This window comes from Natrix helvetica (genome assembly GCF_964273705.1).
Source record: "Natrix helvetica genome assembly, chromosome: 3".
In the NCBI taxonomy this organism is placed as follows: domain Eukaryota; kingdom Metazoa; phylum Chordata; class Lepidosauria; order Squamata; family Natricidae; genus Natrix; species Natrix helvetica.
In genome coordinates this window covers 103,756,990-103,777,988 of record NC_138549.1, presented here as the reverse complement: position 1 = coordinate 103,777,988, position 20,999 = coordinate 103,756,990, and the positions used below count along the sequence as shown (strand labels likewise).

Genomic DNA, 20,999 nt, shown 5'->3' with positions numbered 1-20,999 from the left:
AGTCAACATGAAGGGGACCTTTTCCCCCCATTTTTTTCTTTTTATGATGAGAGCGGTGAGGCTCTGCCTCCACTGACCGCACGTCACTGAAAGGAGGCAACGGCAAGCAACTTCTGAAAAACCTTGCCAAGAAAACTGTAGAGACTTGTCCAGACAATCTCCAAAAATTAGATTAAATAGAAAGAAAAAAATGTTTTCCAGGATGATGACTGTGTTTGGTCCTTGATTGACGTATTGGGAATGAATTCCAACAAGAATGTGAAAAGGATAAAAAAAATCAAATTAAGTAATAGTCATATGATTGTTTGTTGGCTGTTCTTAAAACAGTAAGACTTGATTAGAACTTAGAAGACCTCCAGAATTCAAAGGTAGTAATCTAGACTAGGAAGTTGAATGAATTGTGTATTGCTGTCAAAAAAAATTATGGATGTGCCCACATAACTATTATGAACCTTTATTAAAAGAAGTACTTCCTACTTTTTAAAAATGTTCTTATGCTATATTCAGAAGTCATTTTAGCTATAACTTTGTAAGGACTTAGAGGGGTCGGTTGCACAGTTCTGAGATAAGAAACTTGCCTTTCATTGTAACCAGTTCCTCTACGAGACTTCCATTTATATTTTATTTAGTAAACCTCTTGAGTAGACTAGAGGATAGTATAACCTTTGATTATTCACGCTTGAAAGAAGATGTTAACATTCCTGATTCTCAGTAGTATCTTCTTACCATTCTATTTTGCTTCCAGTTGAGTTTTAGTGTTCAGTAGAAACAGATGATTAATAGGCACGCAGAAATAAAAGATGCTTTTGGTTTTAAACAATAATCCTGTAACCAGAGCTTCCTGGAATTGAATTTCAGGAAAAGTCTGATCGAAATAGGATATGTCAGCAATAACTTTAAAAGGTTATATATGCCAGGCAATACTTTTACCTTCTAATGACATCATGTCAGTTTTTAACCAAACGTAATAAGGAGGAATGTATACCTGGGAAGAATGAACAGACTTTAATGTTAGTTTAGAATTTGGTTTATTCCTAGAATTTTCCTCACAGTATTAAAACATATGAATATAATTTTATTTTAAAAATCAGCATTGTTTTATACTTTGATTGTAAAAATGTCATGTCATAAAACTGCAAATTGTACGTTTTTGGCCAATGCAACAGTTATATAAAAAGATTTTCTTTCCTTCTTCCCTATTGTGCCCCACCCCCTATCCCATGTATACCTCCCATGAATTAGATCTCGAGGTGGTTCCACCCCTTGATCTTCTGGGGGATTGCCAGAAAATGATGGGAAGAATAGCAAATCCTGAAAAAGTCCAATGGAAAGGATCTATCTGAGCCAAGTGAAAGAAAATGGCTAATATCGTGAATTTGTAATACTGATTTTAAATTAAGAAAACAAATACTATTACAGAATTACATGTTATGCCTTCTGCATATATTGGAGTTTCACAAAAGTTAGTCAACTAATCTTTAAGAAATTATTGGGCTTTTCTTAGTTCAGAAGCAAACAAAAGAGTTGTGTCAGCACAATTGAGGGTAAAAAAACAGAAGAAAATAGCACTATCTTTCCTAAATCATAATTGCTTAAATGGAGAGTGCAGGGAAATGGGTTTTTGTGTGAAAGGGTTGTGAAATAATATCAGTTTCAGGACACCTTGGACTTAGAAACCGCAAGGCTTGATGGTTCCCAAGAGCTTAAAACCTGCCCAACCCGGTCATGGAGTTTACATAAAAGTTTTGTCTGATTTGCTGTCTTTCAGCTTTTGTTACTCTGTTGAATGGGGACCAAGCTCAGAGTGCAATACGGCTATTTCACCAACATTCCCTCCGAGGAAAAGAAATATCACTGCAGCTTCAGCCAACCGATGCCCTGCTCTGCATTACCAATTTGCCCCCTTTCTATACGTTGCAAGAGTTTGAAGAGCTAGTGCGGTCTTATGGGAATGTGGAGAGACACTTCTTGGTATACAGTGAAGTCACGGGCTATTCCAAGGGCTACGGTTTTGTGGAATACATGAAAAAGGATTCAGCAGCAAAGGCTAGGTTGGACCTTCTTGGGAAACCATTAGGTGAAAATGTCCTTTTTGCACAATGGATGGATGCTAATCAAATAACTGCAGAACTCATACATTCAAAATGCCTTTGTGTGGAAAACCTTCCTATAGACTATACTGGTGATGACCTCTTGCAAAATTTCTCAACTAATTATAAGCCTGTGTTCTACCAAGTAAGTGAAATGCTTTTTCTTCAAAGTGAAAGCTGTCTTCACAGATGTTATGATTTAAGGACGTAGCATGGACTTTTCCTTGATTTGCAGATTAATATGGTCACATTAATGAGTAATTATATATTGTAGCTCTATTAATTAGATTTTACAATGATTGCCATCTATAAGTCACCTGGAAATTACATAAATGAATATCTCAGCTAATATGTCATTGACATAATAGTAACTTATTTAAACATATATAAAATTGCTATTCAAGAGAAATGTTAGGAACTTTAAAAAATTAAATCTTAGGGAAATCTAAAGTTTCTGAAGGATGGAGTAGGAAAAAAGCTTCTTCATTATATCACAATATTACATTTGCAAAGCTTATACTTTATTTTGATTTTTAAAATTTTTAATATTTATTTTTTTAAATTATTTTTGGCACTCACAGCACTGTACAAAATTGTACAATGATATCTTCTTCCTAAAAAGTTATTGATTCCTTTCTTAAGATACGGTATGAATTTCCATTAAAAATATACTGGGAATCATAGCTGGAAGTTTTTCTATCCAAAATGAGTGATGAGAAATGCTAGATTAGAAAAACCAATCTTTTATGTCCATTTAAGGCAGTTCTTACACATAGCCATTTCCCCCTCAATTTAGACCATGTGATACTTTCTCAGTTCTTCCAACAGAGTAAATTTTTATTGCAGCTAGTGCTATTTATTTTGTTAATAAATTATATGGTTAGGGACAAACAATTGGAATTGAAGGGATATAAATGTTATTCTGTTAATTGCAGTTCAGTATTAAAGGTTAACAAGTGAAGTAACAAATCAAACTCCCATTTATAAACAGGTTGGATGTGACCTGGCTTTGCTTTACCAGAAACAAACTATGCTATTTACTGTATAACCACTGGGAATACCACATAATGTTCCATTACTGTGACTCAGAAACTTTTCTTCAAAAGCAATATAATACAGAAGGGGGATAAATGGAATAAGGAATCAAGCAGTGGTGGGATTTAAATAATTTAAAAAACGGTTCTCTGCCCTAATAATTTCTTCCAACAACCAGTTCACCAAACTAACAATCGGTTCTCCCAAAGTGGTGCAAACTGGCTGAATCCCACCACTGGAATCAAGACTAACTACAACAGAAAAACGTGAAATTAAGGGCCCTTTGAAGAAAAAAGAATAAGGAACTTAATCATACCATAAAATAAATGAGTGCTGTCCAAAGAAATCGAATGCTTCACTGAAACCTAGGAAATTCAGGATAAATATGGAGAAGTGCGCCTTGATCAGGATAAGTTAGAAATAGTGCCATTCTTTGCTACCTTCTGGGAGAAAACTTTGTGGTATCAGAAGCAGAACATCCAGCTTCCTCCACAATTTTGTTCCATATAGAATCAACCTTGTGAAATCTCAAACTTCCTCTTTCCGCTATGTATTCAAGTTGGACAGTGATTAATACTTATATGTATTTATATGTTAGGGTGTAGGTAGATACATATGTGTGTATATAGCATATCTATATGTGTGTTATGTATATGTACATTTTTGAGAGCAAGCAACAGAATTTCATTTTTAATGTGTGGCAGGTCCCACAGAAAAAAAATGACAATAAAGGTTATCATATCTATTTACAATTACAAAGCATAGTGATAGAAATATTCGTGGAAGATAAGATACTGATAGTTGCTAGTTTTAATGTCTATATCTTGCCTTCCAGAAATGGAGGGCAATGTAACTCTCGATGCCAATTGTTGGGGAAAAGTGTAGAAAGATGTGCCTGCACTCATGTTCTGCTTATGTTCTTTCCAGAGACATCTACTTGGCAACTGTGGGAACAAAATATTAGGCTAGATAGACTTACATGTGATCCAGCTGTCTTTGCTCTTCTTCTGGCATGTTGCAAAGATATTTATCGTAACTCTCCTTTCAGCTGCAGGCTGTGTTATTTCACAGTTGTTATTTTTCTAAACATTCTGATTTTGTTTATAGATAAGTGTTTTTGTTTTGTGGCAGAATGTTATTATCTGAGGATATATTTTGCATTTTCCCAGTAATGTTTTACTTTTGAATCTATTTTGGAACAATCCTAGTGGCTGGCATTGGTTTCTAGGAATTTTCATCCACTTTGACAAGGTTTGCACAGGTGGATTATACCTATTTATGTTTTTATATTGTTCTAGAGGGAGTTTATAGGACAGAATGAACAGCTGCTACTTGTTTATCAAAGGGGAAAAGTTCTCAGTTGGCATGAAATGAGTACTGCCGAGCTCTATACTTCCTGTGGGGGTTGAGCGGATGAAGATTCTTTAAGACCTTTTGAAAGTGATGGATAAATAAATTGCTGTGACATTATCAATCATGGACTGGATTGGATTGGATTGGATTTATTAGATTTATATGCTGCCCTTCTCCCAAGGACTCAGGGCGGCGTACAGCATTAAAAAACACATAGTACAAAAGTTAAAAGGAAATTAGAAACAGTCCAAAAAACAAATCCAATTTATATAACTGGCAATAGCAGTGCAAATATTGACACTTTTCATTTCCTCTCCCCCCCCCCCGGCTGTTTTTATTAAGGATGTTTTAATTCTCTTGCTAAATACTGAAACAGGAGGGGAAAACACACTTTTGAACAATGTCTGCCTGTATTAGTTAATTACATAAAAACAATGCCATTCATACTTTCTTTGGAAACAGAACAGAAGATAAAAAAAATCCAAAAGAGGATTTACACCTTCCATGAGGAAAAATTAACTATAATTAAGTCTAGATGCATGTTGCAAACATATTTATACATTTAGGCACAAATGATGGCTCTGTGGTTGAGCTTGTCAGCTGGAAAGCTGACAGTTCAGGTTCAAGACCAGTTTGAAAGCATGCAAATCAGAGGCGGTATTCAACTGGTTCTCTCCAGTAGCGGCAGTTGCGGGATGCTCAGCCCACCTGCCCTGATGTAATGTGCGAGCACTGCGAAGGTGGTACACATGTGCAGACAAGGCATGTGTGAGCATTTGCAAACCAGTAGGGAAGGTAAGTGAATCCCACTCCTGATGCAAATATGAACAGATAAAAAGGTACAATTTCAAAGGGAAGGTAACAGTGCCTTTCTGCATAGTCATGCTGGCCACGTGACCACAGAAATGTCTTTGGGCAACGTTGGCTCCCTCAGCTAAGAAATGGAGATCAACACCACTCCCTAGAGTCAGAACTGACTGGATAAGGGTAAACCTTTACCTGTACTTTACAAAGCAACCATTATAGCAAGATCAAGTACAGTCTGCTGTCCACATGCTGTTTGACAATAATGAGCAATTTCTCAAAGACCATGATCTTTTTTGTTGTGCTTTTAAAAAAATCATAAATGAACCTCAAAGAGTATATATTTATTAGCTGACTTTGTTTTAATGGCATTGTTTTAGGCTTTTATCATTTTCAATCAGGTGCCCTTCTGCGTTTCCCTTAAAAGAATAAAAGCATTTGTCTCATTATTTCAGGGTGCAGATTCCTTAAAATCCCTAAATTGTAATGATAAACTCCCTCTTCACCTATCTCCAAACCAGTCTGGAGAAGGGGAAGAGAAGAAATGGATGGTGAGCACATAAGGAGATCCTGTCCACATTGCCATCTTGAGAATGATGACCTAAGATAAATTGGAATATATACAACTCAAAGTCATTTAATTTAATTTAATTTAATTTAATTAGCACTTCTAGACCGCCCCCTCTCCCAAAAGGGACTCGGGGCGGTGTACAGTCCATATCAAAAACATCATACATAAAAACAATTAAAATTATTAGATGGATAAATACATAAATAAGAGGAGGATAAAATAGACAGAACTGTAATTGCTAAATAAATAATTTAAAATATACAAAATTTAAAACCCCAGTGTCCTATAAAATTAAGTCCCCTAAAAAACCAGTAGGAAATATATATGCCAGGAGGTGACGTTAAGAATTATGCCAGGCCAGCCAGTCGGAACAGGTGTGTCTTCAGTTTCTGCCGGAAGGAGCGGAAGTCAGTGGTGGTTCTAATGTCGGGGGGGAGGTCATTCCAGAGGGTTGGGCCCATCACAGAGAAGGCCCTACTCCTTGGTGTCGCCCGTTGGCATTGCCTAGTGGACGGCACCAGGAGAAGCCCCTCCCTGTGAGAGCGAATTGGCCGCAGGGATGTGTGTGGGAGGATGCGATCCCGCAGGTAACTAGGCCCTATGCCATGGAGCGTTTTAAAGATGGTGGTCAAAACCTTGAAACGCACCCGAAAGACCACAGGTAGCCATTTGTAATTGGAATGGTCTATACGTCCAGGAAAAAAATGAGAACATAAATATGAAACTACTTGGTCATCTATGTTCATTTCAAAGTTCATAAAACAAATGCAACTGAGGCTGATCTTAAAAAGATCGCAGTTTGACATGATCACTCAGTGGTGCATCCAGGCACCATCTCCAGTGAAACATTTGCTCTATATAGATTTATTGTGCTCTGGCAAGATAAATTATCTTCCCTACTGAATTCAAACTTTTTAAATTATTTTTGTATTTCGATTCTGGTAACTGTTGGGGAGATACGTCTTCTGTAATGCTACAAAAGAAATAACAAAACCTATACCTTGCACAAAAACATATGTAGATATTAAAACTAATCAAAATTTAATTGCATTTCATGCTTTTAAATAAGAAAGTATGTCAATATAATTATGTTTAAAAGTTAGTGTGTATTTCATAGTAAGAATAAAATCTCAAGGAAATATATGCTCATGATTGCAAAGTTTTGTTCCTAATTCTATTTCTTCATGAGTACATTTTTAGTTGTACATTACAACTAAATTTTACTTACATAACTGCCACAAAAAATTATAGCTCAGGTTATTCAGTGTCTATTGTTTTTATTTGTATTTTATTATATTTATTGGGGGTGAATATCGGCAGATATTTGTGTATTAGATTAACTTTGAATCGAGGAACGATCTGCTTGATGATTTATCTCATCCAAGACATACAGGTTATACAGTTAGAATAATGTAATGGTTTTTGGAACAGCTGAAAGAGAACAGACCTCTTTTCATGGTGTTGTGAAATGTCTTTCCAGCTTGCTCAGGATGAAGACAGCTCTGTTGGTGGCTTTGCAGTAGTTGAGTATGAGACAGCAGAACAAACAGAGGAAGTGCAGGAAAGCACAGATGGTTTGACTATCAACGAAAAAAGAGTCCACGTGTCTTATTGTGCTCCTGGAGCTCCTGGCCGCAATACTCTTGCTACACTTATAGCAGCACAACGAATGGTAAAAAAGTTTGTACTGTAAAAGTAAACACAGAACATTTATTACACTAATTGCATATTGTGTAGCCTAAAGTTAATGGATCTGTGATTCAGGTTTTGTTTCCATGTAGACTTGTGAGTTTTCTCTGTTTGATGGTCTCTGTGAATGTAAGATTTGCTCTGTGTATGTATAACATTATTTTTCTTTTAGATCTATGAACTGCTCCTGCAAATTGAGTGAAAGGCAAAATATCCTGACAATGTTTGCCTTTCTGGTCTGGGTTTAGCTGTAGTTATCATTATACTTTGTCCAGTGGTGGGATTCAAATAATTTAACAACCGGTTCACTGCCCTAATGACCAGCTGGGTAGGTGTGGCTCGGTGGGTATGTGACTGGGTGGACGTGGTCACTCACTTCGATGGACGCTTCACCGTCACCTGTTACAGTGTAATAAGGGTTAACCGGAGAGGCAGTTTCTGTACACAGAGCAATCGAAATTAGAAACAACACCAGAATGTTTCCTTTCTGCCTTCCTTACAGGATTAGTGGAAAAAAACAAAATGAGATTTCTTCCAACAACCGGTTCCCCGAACTGCTTAGAAAGTTAACAACCAGTTCTCCCGAGTGTGAACTGGCTGAATCCCATCACTGACTTTGTCCATATGATTTTATTTATTTATTTATTTATTTATTTATTCATTCATTCATTCATTCATTCATTCATTCATTCATTCATTCATTCATTCATTCATTCATTCATTCATTCTGCTACCCAGAATCATTTTAGATAGATGGCTGGCCTATAAATTTAATAAAAATAAATAAACATGAGATCCAATTTGGTGTAGTGATTAAGGCAGAGAAAAATCGCTTCCTGCAATCTGGACTCTTTGCTCTTCTTAATGCTCTTGAAGATGTGTTGGCTTTCTTTGCAGCTACATTACACGGTAGGGACATGTTGATCTAGTAAACCACAATATGTCCAAGTCATTCTCACATGTATTGTTCTTATATATATATATATTCCTTTTCTTTTTCTTACTAATGGCATGACTTTAAATTTCTCCCTATTAAATGCCATTGTTATTTGTTTTTGCCTACTGTTCTAGCCTGTATTTTTGAATTCTCTCTTTCTCCTGACAAGTATTAGCCAATCCTAGCTTTGCATCATCTGCAAATTTGATAAGCATTCCTTCAACTCTCTCATCCATATTGTTTATAAAAAACATCAAAGAGTACTGGGCCCATGCCAGAGTCCTTTGGAACCCCAATTCAAGATGTTCTCTAAGTAAATGTGTTATTTATAACTATCATTTGACTATAATCATTGAGCCAATTGTAGACCCATCTAATCACAAACCAATATTTGTCCATTTTGTTGGTAAGGATCCAATGAAAAACTTTGTGAAAAGCCTTGCCAAAGTCAAGATATATTATATCGAGAGCATTTGCCTGATCAACCAATCTTAGAAGAGCAATTTAGTATTGCAAGACTTCTGTTCATAAATGTCAATGTTATGTTCCCAGGTCCAGTTTCTGTTTCTTCCCTTTTCTGAAAATAAGGAAGGTTAGCCCTTTTCTAGTCTTCTAGGATCTTGCCTTTCTCCAGGATTTTGCAAACATTACAGAGCGTGGTTCTGCAATTAGCCATGTCAGTTTTATGTCTTCTTTTCCCCAAAACCTGTTTGTGTAATGAAATGTTGAAGCTTGAAAGCTTCAAGGATTCTATAAAGTTTCATCTATCCTAAGATAATTTTTTTTTTGCCACTGCTAAGTTTGGATTTTCTCATTACTAATTTTGTGCTGTTTATACACAATGAAACCACTTGAAATGAATAGATATGAATATCCTTCTTTTATTGTGAAACTCCGTTTCTTTTCAATTTCTCCTTTATTCAAGATGAAAAACAATCAAAAAGGATTACTTCCAGAACCAAATGCTGTGCAAATCATGAACAGCTTAAATACTCCAGGCATGTTGCAGATGTTGTTACGGCATCAGCTGCATGGATGTGCTAATAAACTTGGTAAGATTTGATAATATGTATTCTGAAATAATTTAGAATTCATATTGTACATTAATTTCATAAGGCAACAACATTGGGTGGGAAGGAACCAGAGCAATTACACACCTTTTCTCTTTTCTCTACTTTAAAAAAAAATCTATATATTTAGCATTGATCTCAAATAACTTGAAATTCCCACTGATTGAGTGAGGAAAACCTGAACTTATCTCAAATGATATTGAAGGGTTTACAGGGGACTTCAGGTGAAGGGTAGGCAGACCTGAGCCCTGTTTTTTTGCTCCAAACAAGGAGTGAACATCCTTTGTCTCATAGGCACCTCCAAAAGCTTCTTGCAAAAGTTGTGTGAAGCTCTGAGTTATTCCTGGAATAAGAAACTATAATAATAATAATAATAATAATAATAATAATAATAATAATAATAATAATAATAATAATAATAATAATAATAATAATAATAATAATAATATTTTATTTGTTAGCCGCACCCTCTCCCGAAGGACTCGGGGCGGCGTACAATAAAAAACACATAAAATACAAATATAGACAGTACATACACAAAAATATAGACGTATACATGGAGGAGGTAGACAGATAGATGGAAACAATTAAAATCACAATTTAAAATCCCCTAAATAAAATTACAAAATTAAAAACCCGTCAGGAGCGATATGATCAAACTATGGTTGAGCCAGGCTATACAGAAATAATACACTTTTACAAAGTTTAAAAATTAAAAATGAAGCTGTCAGTTGGGCCTTAGAAATTAGCTATATAGATACAGAAGATAAATTATCACATATGTTGCTGAAGCTATAAATATGAGCAAAGCTTGCAAAATTCTCTTTTCTGTTTCAGTTTTTTAAAAAAAGCTTTTTTGCTTCTTTGAGCAGGGAGGGAAGCATAAATAGTACATAATTATATCCATCTCTCCAGCTTTTAATATGTATATCCTTGAAGATTTGGGAATATAGCAAAAGATGATACTTTATCTCCCTGGCAAAAGCCAAACTTAAATTATACCAAAGTTTCTTATAGAACTGTGTACATTATTTCAGCATTATTGTGTACATGAATTTTGTACTGCTGCAGAAGCAATGAGGATGGTTTCCACGTCACCTAAGAGAAATTATAGTGCCATCTTAGACAAAAACAAAAGCAACTCTGTTGAAGCTCAGTTATTTACATGTCTGATTATGCAGAATTATTGCAAAAGATAAGCCATTTAAAATAATGTTTAGCTATTCATACATTATCTTAACATAGGTATTATAAATAAATTTACGATAAATTTGATTATATTTTTTTTCCTAAAATAGTTCTAGGAGCTCCCATGAATGTGCCTCACCTTGTAAATCCATCAGTCGGTCCAGCCTTTTTGCATTTGAATAAAATTCATCAGGTATGTTTATAGATAACATATATTGGTGAAGCAGATGCTTGTTAAGAGTTAGAATGTTAGTGTATTATTATCATATTAGCAAATTATGCTAAATTATGACAGTATTTATCTTGACATCTTAATTGAAACATCTGTTTTATGTATTCTGAAATTTAATTTCTAGAATTTGCTCGCTAGAGAGCAAAGAGACAAAACATGATCTTGATTTTCTTATTAAAGTAACACATATAAGAAACATCTATTTTCTGGATAACATTTATTTGCTTATTAACCAAGACGTAGAATAATACATAACTAGAGCCCGTTTGATCTCGTGACTAAGGTACCAGGGTAGACCCTGGAAGAGTTTGAGTTGCATATATTTGGGAATACCATATTTTTCGGAGTATAAGACGCACCTTTTTTCCTCAAAAAAGAGGCTGAAAATCTGGGTGCGTCTTATTCATCGAATACAGCATTTTTTGCCTCCCGAAGCCCTGCCCTTTCACCAAAATGGCCGCATATAGTCTTATGAAGGCTTTCAGAGAGCTCCTGGGGGCTGGGGAGGGCAGAAATGAGCAAAGAATGGGCAGTCCCCAGTCCCCAGCAACACTCTATAAGCCTCCCCAGTCCCCAGCAGCACTCTATAAGCCTCCATAAGGCTATGCATGCAATTTTTTTGACAAAAAACGGGCATGTTTTCGCGAAAAACAGGCCATTTTTTGCTGTCCCCCCCCCCCCCCCGGAGCACTCTGCAAACCTCCCAAAGGCTATTCATGCCTTTTATTTGAAAAAAACAGGCCCGTTTTCACAAAAAATGGGCCGTTTTTCGGAGGTTTGCAGAGTGCAAAAACTTTTTTTTTCCTTTTGGAAAGTTCTTTAATTGATGAGAATTACATTGATCAAGTGCTGTGCCAGCAGAAACAAAGTCATAAGGTTTGTCAGCGATTTCCTTCTCCAGCACATGGATAAATACACCTGGAAACATCTACCTATCTACCTACTCTCTCTCTCCCTACCTTCCTACTGTATTTCTCTCTCTCTCCCTCTCTCCCTCTCCCTCCCTACCTACCTACTCTCTCCCTCTCCCTACCTATCTACTGTATTTCTCTCTCTGTTTCTCTCTCTCGATCCCCCTACCTACCTACCTACACACACACACACACACATTCCCTACCTACCTACTGTATTTCTCTCTCTCTCTATCCCTCTACCTACCTACCTACTCTCTCTCTTTCTCCCTATCTATCGTATTTCTCTCTATCTATCCCTCTACCTACCTACCTACCTACCTACCTACTCTCTCTCTCCCTACCGATTTACTGTATTTCTCTCTCTCTCTATTTCTCTCTCTCTCTCCCTTTATCTACCTATCTACCTAACTACTCTTTCTACCTACCTACTGTATTTCTCTTTCTTTCTCTCCCTCTATTTCCCTCTATCTACCTACCTACTTTTTTAAAAATTTGCCTCTTCAAAACCTTGGTGCGCCTTATACTCCGGTGCGCCTTATACTCCAAAAAATACATAGATAGAGTAACTATCTTAAAAGTAGTTCCTCTCAAATTAGGCCCTTATTGTTTTAGCAATACAGGTAGACCTTGACTTACAACCACAATTGAGCCCAAAATTTCCATTACGAAGCAAGGCCTTTGTTAAGTGAGTTGTGCCTCATTTTATAACTTTTTTGGCACAGTTATTAAGCACATCACTGTTGATGTTTGAGTGTATCCGTGCAATTGTTAAGTGAATCTGATTTCGCCTATTGACTTTGCTTGTTGGAAATAATGCAACTGTCATACATACATGCAGAATCATCTGATCACATGACCATGGGGATGCTGCAAGGGTCATAAGTATGAAAAATGGTATAAGTCATTTTTTTCGGGCCATTGTAACTTTGAATGATGACTAAATGAATGGTTGTAAGTTGAGGACTACCTGTAATATAGAAGTGGTTTGCCTGACCACCTTCTGGTTGATTTTCTCAACTGCCCAGTCTAGCTTACAGATCTGATATTTACTGGTAGTCTGCCATCTAAATAAAAACTAGGACTAACCCTATTTAACTTCTTATCATGGACAAGATCAGTTAGCTGCTGCTACTTGTTGAAAAACAACTATTTAATGTTCAGTTATTTACATTTATAACCATCCTTTGAAATAGGAAGGCACATCTGTAGTATTACTTCTTCTTAATAATGGAAAATAACCAAGATCATGTTTGTAGTGGAAAATTTAAACAGCATAATGTGATTGTTTCCATTAAGAGGAATGTGTTTACATTTAAAAAAAACTTCACTTAGAGATTTCATATTTTGGTAATAGTGATAGCACTTAGACTTATATACCATTTCACAGTGCTTTAGAGCCCTCTCTAAACAGTTTACAGAATCAGCATATTGCCCCAACAATCTGGTCCTCATTTTATCAACCTTGGAAGGTTGGAAGGCTGAGTCAATCTGCTGGCTGTCAACTGGCAGCTGGCAGAATTAGCCCACAATACTGCATTCCAACCACTGAGCTACCACGGCTCCTACATTTTACCATCTTTTAGAAGAGTAAAATGAAAAATAGGGGTTATGTGTATTAGTTCTCAGAAGAAAAATTTAGTAGCTATCCCCAAAAGATATGCAGTTGTCATTAAACAAATATGTGATACATCTTTATTGTTGAAAGGAATTCTATATTTTGAAGATTGAATCATATAATTGGTGAAATATATATGAAATTAATGTTTATCTTTATCTCTTTATGTTGTTTGGAATAACATTTGTTTTATATGTATGTAACTCATACATAATTCTATTCCTTTCAATCTTACAGGGTCCTGTTTTTGGAAATGCATCAAATTTGTTGCTACAAAATTTATCACATCTACATATGGCACCACTATCAAAGATTGAGAATATGCAACCTAATAGTGTGAGTTAAATAGGCTTGTACTTGTAATTTAGACCAAACACCTGGATAAAATGAAGAATGGAAATATCTTCTAATTCATATCTTTGTTTGTAATAGTAGCAGTAGTATTATTTCCTTTTTCTTTGTCTTCTGTTATCAACTAATATGGTAAAACAGAGTGTGTGCATTGAAAATCTTTGGAACAGTTTTAATCAAATACATTAAAAAAATTAATATATAATTTGTTTTCTTTGTAGAAACCAAGTTTGCTTGGAGAGCCTCCAGCTATGTTGCTTCAAACAATGTTAGGAATGGGGCCTTTACCACAAGTGGCCACGGACATGGGGAGCCAAGGAGAACCATGCAAGTGACGTTTTGTTTCCTATTATAGTAGCAGAAATTCACTTTGAAAATATAGGTTGTCTTCGCTTACTGACAGCCTCATTTAGGAACCATTTAACGTTACAACATTATAAAAAAATGCTCATATTTACAACTGTCACAGCACTCAATGGTCATGTGATAATTTTAGTGACCCAATTTTAGGGGCATAATTGAATATTAAATATTTTAATAGCCAGATATGTGACTTGATTATTTTTGCCGAGTGACAGAAACAGTGGCTCTAACTTTATACTTTATACATTTATTCAATTTGTATAGCCACCGAACTCTAACCAGTGACTCTGGGTGGTGTACAATCATAAAAACATTTTAAATCATTACAACATACGGAAATGCAAAAATTAAAATTATATTGTGGGCACTACATTTACACACTATATTGTGCCCTCTTATTTATATTTATATAAAAGTTGTAATGTGTTTAGTAGACCTTCTTTCAGATAAGTATCCATTATCTTCTGTTGTGGCCCGTCAGTGGCCAGCAGAGCTGGCAGCAGATTCAGACAGTGAGGAGGTTGGGGGGGAACATGGGCCAGTCCTGGAGTCTGGGGATGGCTCCGATGAAAGCTCTGTGTCAGAGGCAGAGAGGGGGCCAAAGCCGTATGCCAGTTATCAGCTGCCTTCAGAGTCAGGCATCAGACGAAAAACTGGAGCCTGTTCCCATGCACAGTTGCCAGACGAAGGGAATAGCTAAAGAACAGGGGTCGACTTGGGAGTAAGGCCACAAGTGGACGATGAATGGCTCCTCCCAGAGGAAATAAAAGAGGAGCGAAAGGGGAGTGGAGTTTGCAGGAGACAGTTCGCTTAATTGGTTTGTGACTCTCCGAGACTCCTGGCCAAGTTTTGCAGATATCAGCTTGTCAGCTCTCCAAGCCAGATAAGGTCAGTGTCTGTAAATCCTCCCTTGAAAGACTTTTCTGGATGTGAATGAGCAGAAGTCACAGTCAAAAGGGTTTTTTTTGAGACAAGGAGTTTGCTTCATGGTCTTGGGAAGCCTAGGTCAGAACAGTTGCAACCTGCTGCAGACATTTTTAAATTTAAAAATAAAATATTTTTATTTTGTATTTTTCCCTTCAGAGATAACAGAAGTTTAAAACTATTACAGTATTCTTTAAAATATAGTTATCATTAATAGTATTTCAATAAACAAATGGCATATGTCATGTATTAATTAGTTATCAAACTAAATATTGTACACCTCAAAGAGACCAACATTGGCTGTTTTGGACATAGAAAAAATAAGATGATTGCTGTCATCTAGAATTTCATTTTTAGGGAAAATCACAAGCAGAATTTTTTACAAAAATTGGTGTATAAAAGGTGAACCATATGGTGCAACATATGTATTCAATAGGCTTGTACAGTATGTAGTAAGTAAGTATATTTCAATAATTTGTTGCAAATATCAACATGAACCTTAGTGCTTTTCATGTAGCAAACCCAGTGTTCTGTTCTATAACAGTTTTTTTCTATTTATGGCCGATTCTACAGTATCGCATCAGACTCCAGCTCCAACAGCAGAGGCAGCAGGGATGGGCTTACTGCCATTCTTCCCTAACCAGCATATAATTGGGCAAGCAGTGCCGAGGCAAACTAACGCCCAAGAGAAGTTGCCATCTTCACTGGGACTGACAGAAGGCACCGGCTCTGCATCGCAAGCATATCTGCAGAGCTTAACAAATGTTGCTGCAGGAGGCCTTCAGGGAGGACAACTGCAATCACAGAGCCAGCCAAAGAATACTGACTCAAGCATTGGTGTAAGGAAACTGGATTCAGCTCCCCCCCTTTCTCTCTTGTACTTACTGTCCATTCATTAGTGTTGAGCCAGTGAAACATTTTACAATTGTTTTATCAGCGTTCAAATCTTAATTGCAAAAAGCATTTTCAAACAGATGATTACTTCTCCAGTGCACTGCTTGGGGAATCCAAGCATGGGTTAACTTTGTCCATTAGCCTAGAGACTGAGTTGCGTAATTGTTGACCACGCCTCCTCTGACTGGGATAGTTCAGTTTTTTAATTCAGTCCAGCCTAAAGAGATGTAAAAAATTTTCTTCTAGGACATTAGACAAATTACTCCTTATTATTCTTTCTTTCTTTCTTTCTTTCTTTCTTTCTTTCTTTCTTTCTTTCTTTCTTTCTTTCTTTCTTTCTTTTGTTATTATTTCTGGATTTATTTACTTCTGGATTTATTTCATGCATTTGGACTGAATATTGTGGTTCAAGACAGCGTAAGCCGCGTTGACTGCTCGTTCCAACGGGCAGTAATTACGCAAGGCTAGATTCGCTCCCGTTGGTGCTCCGGCGGCTTCCCTTGAGGCTCTTGCGGCCAGGGGAACCAGCGCATTGAAAGGATTGCAGCAGCTAGCTGCCGCGGATGTGAGTCGGTTCACCGTTCTCCATTCCCGCAGGTGCCGTGGATGTGAGTCGGTTCACCTCTCGCGTTGGTTTGGGTGGCCACGATCCACTTAGAGAGCGCAATTGGCCCAACATGATTTCATCGCCTCACAGTTGGGGTGCTGCCGTCACCTTTTTGTTGGCTTCTGTCGTGCCGGCTGCGAATCGCGGAACTTCCTGTAGGTGAGCGGTCGCCATTTTGAAGACATTTGAATTTCTCACCGTTTCTGCCGCGGTAGCCATTTTGAAGCCGCTTTTCTGGGCGCCGAGGGACAGCCGGAAGGGGCACGCTTAGTGTTTCGCGCCCAAATGGCGCCTACATCACTAATGGCTTGTTCTGGGAGCTGAGGAGGTCGCTTCGCCATCTCTCTGCTCCAGCGCACATGGTTGCCTTGCAAAGTATTCAGAGTTGTTCCACTTCGGCCTTTACGGCAATCACCTCTGATATTGAGACGTGAGCTGAGCCTTTCAACTCCCTGTTATTAACTATGGCTGATCATTCCATCTCTGGAGGCAGCGCTGGGGCTTCTACCTCTTCCCCATTGCACTCCAAGGCCGCTGGGGCCAGTACAAGGTGGGAAGAGCCACCACTAGGGCCGCTAGCCACAGGGCTCGCGCTTCATCCATGGCTCCGGTTAGGGCCACCAAGCACAAAGACAAAGGTAAATCAAAAGCCCCTGTGGCCACTAACAGGTCACCTCCGGCTTTAGTGGCTGAAGGCCCCTCATCCGGTTCTCCCCTTCATTTGACTGGGATACAGGGTTGGTTTCCGGACCTCCCTAACCCCCTGGAACTAACAACTGAGGAGGGGGAATTGGGGTCCCAATCTTCCCCTGATCCTTCTGAGGCCAGTCCAGCCTCAGCTCCAGCGCCCATGCGTTCAGAACCTACAGCCACGTTTACTCCCACAGCTGCTGGGCTGAGACATAAGGAAGGTTCTGAGTTTTACCTTCCTCCTGCACTACAAAACATGATCTTAGCAGCCATCGTACAGGGCATGGATGCAGAATTGCATCGCAGGGCCCAAAGGCCTAGGGTTGCAACCTCAGCTAGGGAAACTCCTAATTCCCAGGCTGACCCCCCATCACCGCTTCCCTCAGTCTACAGTGAGGGATCGGTGTTAGGTGAGGAGGAAGGGCTGGCAGACCTGGAACTCTCTGATGACAAGGGCCTAGTGCAGGACAGGCCCGCCTTTTCCAGCTTGTTCCGGCCGGCCTGCTTTATTTAAACCCCTTCTATACAAAGCCAAAGCAAGGACCAATATGGGTGGCACTTCCACCCAGGCTAGTACCACGGTAGGACTTGATCCCTCGGAGCGCTTGTTTGCTGAACAGGTACAGGAACAGGATGCCATTCCCTTTCTAAAACTCTTTTTGGACGTTGTTCAAAAACAATGGGCACAACCAACCAGCTCTACACCTCCACTCCTGAACTGGACAGAATTCTCCAATTCCCTACAGTGGACCCACCAGTTGCGGCCTTGGCCTCTCCAGCCTTGATCCCATCCGAAATTTCAGAGGGCCTCAAGGCTGAGGACCGTAAGGCCGAGCTGGTCGTTAGCAAAACGCACCAGGCGGCGGCCTGGGCATTGCGGGCTGCCACAGCAGCCTCGTTCTTCAATAGGACTTTGCTAGTTTGGCTCAAGCAATTATAGGCCAGGCTTGCTCCTGATGATATGCGTCTCCACCAAGACGTCAACAAACTGATGGCAGCGCTAGAGTTTTCCTCTGATGCTACCCTCAACGCGGTCAAATTCGCAGTTCTTTCCCAAGTTCTTGGGAAAATGGTGTCATGCATAGACATAGTTCCCTGGGCATGATTCCACATGTTGCTGCTCCCCTTCCAGAGGGCCCACACCAGTCACTCGCAGACCAGGGTTGCATTACCACCCAAGGTGCTTCGATCGCTCCGATGGTGGACATCCTCCAAACTACTCAAGGGATGTCCCTTCAAGGAGCCAAACCACATCGTAGTAATGACAGATGCGAGTCTATTTGGCTGGGGAGCTCACGCCTTGGTCCGGGTGACACAGGGACACTGGACTGCCCAAGAACTCCAGAACAGCATCAACTGTCTGGAGCTTCAGGCCATTCGGCTAGCTCTCCACGAGTTTTGGGACTTGGTGACGTCGACCATGTGTTAGTCCTCACCGACAACGTGGCCTCCAAGGCTCATATCAACTGCCAAGGAGGCACGCGGTCCAGGTCCTTGATGATGGAAGCGTAGAGACACTACCATTGGGCGGAGAACTATCAATTCGAGCGGAGCACATATCAGGCACAGCTAACACACAGGTGGATTGGCTGACCAGGGCCACAGTGGACCAGGCGAGTGGCGTCTTCATCCGCTCTGGTTCCTGGAGCTGTTTCACAGGTTCGGCTGACCCAAAGTAGACCTCTTTGCGCAGACTCACAACTCACAACTGCCGAGGTTTTACACCAGGTACCAAACACCGGGGGCAGAGGGCACCGACACGCTACACAGCCCATGGCCAGAGGGCCTCCTTTACGCCTTTCTGCCTCTACCAATCATTCCGCTTGTTATTTGGAAAATCTAGCGGAACAGGTGGACATCCTCCTGATCACACTGATGTAGTCACGTTGCCCTTGGTACGCCGACCTCGTCCATCTGTCCGTCTCATGCCCCTGGAGAATCCCGGACAATCGGATACACCTCTCCCAGGGGGCTCTCATTCATCTGAACCCCCAACTGTTACAGTTAGCCATGTGGCACGTGAGCGGGCTATCTTGACTCAACAACACTTTTCTGACAAAGTCATCGACACAATCCAGGCAGCGCGACGCCCGTCCACAACTTGCATCTATGAGGCCACTTGGCAGGCTTTCTGCAGATGGTGTCAGACAGCCGGCACTGACCCGATCAAGACATCCATACCACATTTTTGGGACTTCTTGCAAATGGGCATGGACAAGGGACTAACACCCAACACCCTCCGCCGCCAAATTGCGGCTCTACCAACTGTGGTTGGCAGCGGGCAGGGCCGTTCCCTGGCACAACACCCCAGGGTCCAATCATTCCTGAAGGGCTCATCGAACCTCAGGCCGCCAGTAGTACATCGCTACCCTACCCGGGACTTGTCCCTGGTACTTAGGGCCCTCACGGCTGCACCATTTGAGCCCATTTGCACTATAAGTCTCCAATTGTTGACCCTTAAAACTGTCTTCTTGGTAGCAATTACTTCGGCTAGGAGAGTGTCAGAGCTGGCGGCGCTGTTGATCCGTGAGGATCTCTGTATCTTCCATCCAAACAGAGTCGTTCTACAGTTGGACTCTGCATTCCTTCTGAAAATTAACTCTTGGTTCCAGAGGGCAATAGAACTTATTCTTCCGGACTTCAGCCTGCAGGCTTCACATGCACAGGAGCGGCGGTGGCATCACCTTGACGTTCGCAGGGCACTCCGTCGCTATGTGAAATGCACTGCGTCATTCAGAAGGTCAGAGGCACTGTTCGTGTCTTTTCAGCCATCATCCATGGGGCAGAAGGTGTCCTCACATACCATCGGACACTGGTATGGACACCTTGCCTACGACAGTCAATCCTGACCGGTTCCCAGATGCATCACTCCCCATTCCACCAGGGGTGCTGCTACCACGGCAGCCTGGATGACACAGGCCTCCGTGGGGGACATCTGTAGGGCAGCGACTTGGTCATCACCTTCGCCCTTTGTCAGACATTATAAAGTAGACATGTATGCCTCGGCAGAGACTTCCTTTAGGCGGTGAGTCTTGCAGAGAGTTCTTTCACCACCTAGGGTCCCTGACCAGCCTAGCTCCCGCCCTTGACTCTCATTGCTTTGGCATGTCCCATGCTTGGATTCCCCAAGCAGCGCACTGGAGAACGACCATTGACTTACCTGAACGGTCCTTCTATGTGCGCTGCGAGGGGAATCCAAACCTGCCCTCGGCTTCAGCTGGTCCGGGCATTTGACTTTCGCCTACACTTTCACTCCTATGGTTTACTTACCTCACTGACTATTTGCATTCCATGACAATTGTTCCGTCTCTTGGATCGGCTGAGCCGTCATACAAAACTGAACTATCCCAGTCAGAGGAGGCGTGGTCAACAATTACGTAACTCAGTCTCTAGTCTAATGGACAAAGTTAACCCATGCTTGGATTCCCCTCGCAGCGCACATAGAAGGACCGTTCAGGTAAGTCAACTGTCATTCTAAATTACAGTGAAAGACTAATGGATCTTATTAAAATGTAGAAATTTAATGAAAAGTGTTTCCTGTCATTTGCAGTTAATTGCTCTATTTGCATTCAATATAGCTAAATATCAGGAAGATGAAATTTGCTTATCATGCTAAACCATTATGGGATTATGGTTTGCAAACCATATGTCTTAGGTGCAATTGAAAAAAGT

The 20,999-nt window shown here is 39.9% G+C and overlaps 1 protein-coding gene across 1 annotated transcript in view; it reads left to right on the top strand.

The window, feature by feature from the left end:
* Window positions 1-20,999, top strand: part of RAVER2 (ribonucleoprotein, PTB binding 2) — a 47,900-nt gene that overhangs the window by 14,649 nt on the left and 12,252 nt on the right. The window contains exons 3-9 of the mRNA XM_081949310.1: window positions 1,769-2,235; window positions 7,334-7,525; window positions 9,405-9,531; window positions 10,848-10,930; window positions 13,736-13,834; window positions 14,071-14,176; window positions 15,710-15,975. Of these exons, the coding sequence (XP_081805436.1) occupies window positions 1,769-2,235; window positions 7,334-7,525; window positions 9,405-9,531; window positions 10,848-10,930; window positions 13,736-13,834; window positions 14,071-14,176; window positions 15,710-15,975 (1,340 nt within the window). The remainder of the gene's footprint in view (window positions 1-1,768; window positions 2,236-7,333; window positions 7,526-9,404; window positions 9,532-10,847; window positions 10,931-13,735; window positions 13,835-14,070; window positions 14,177-15,709; window positions 15,976-20,999) is intronic.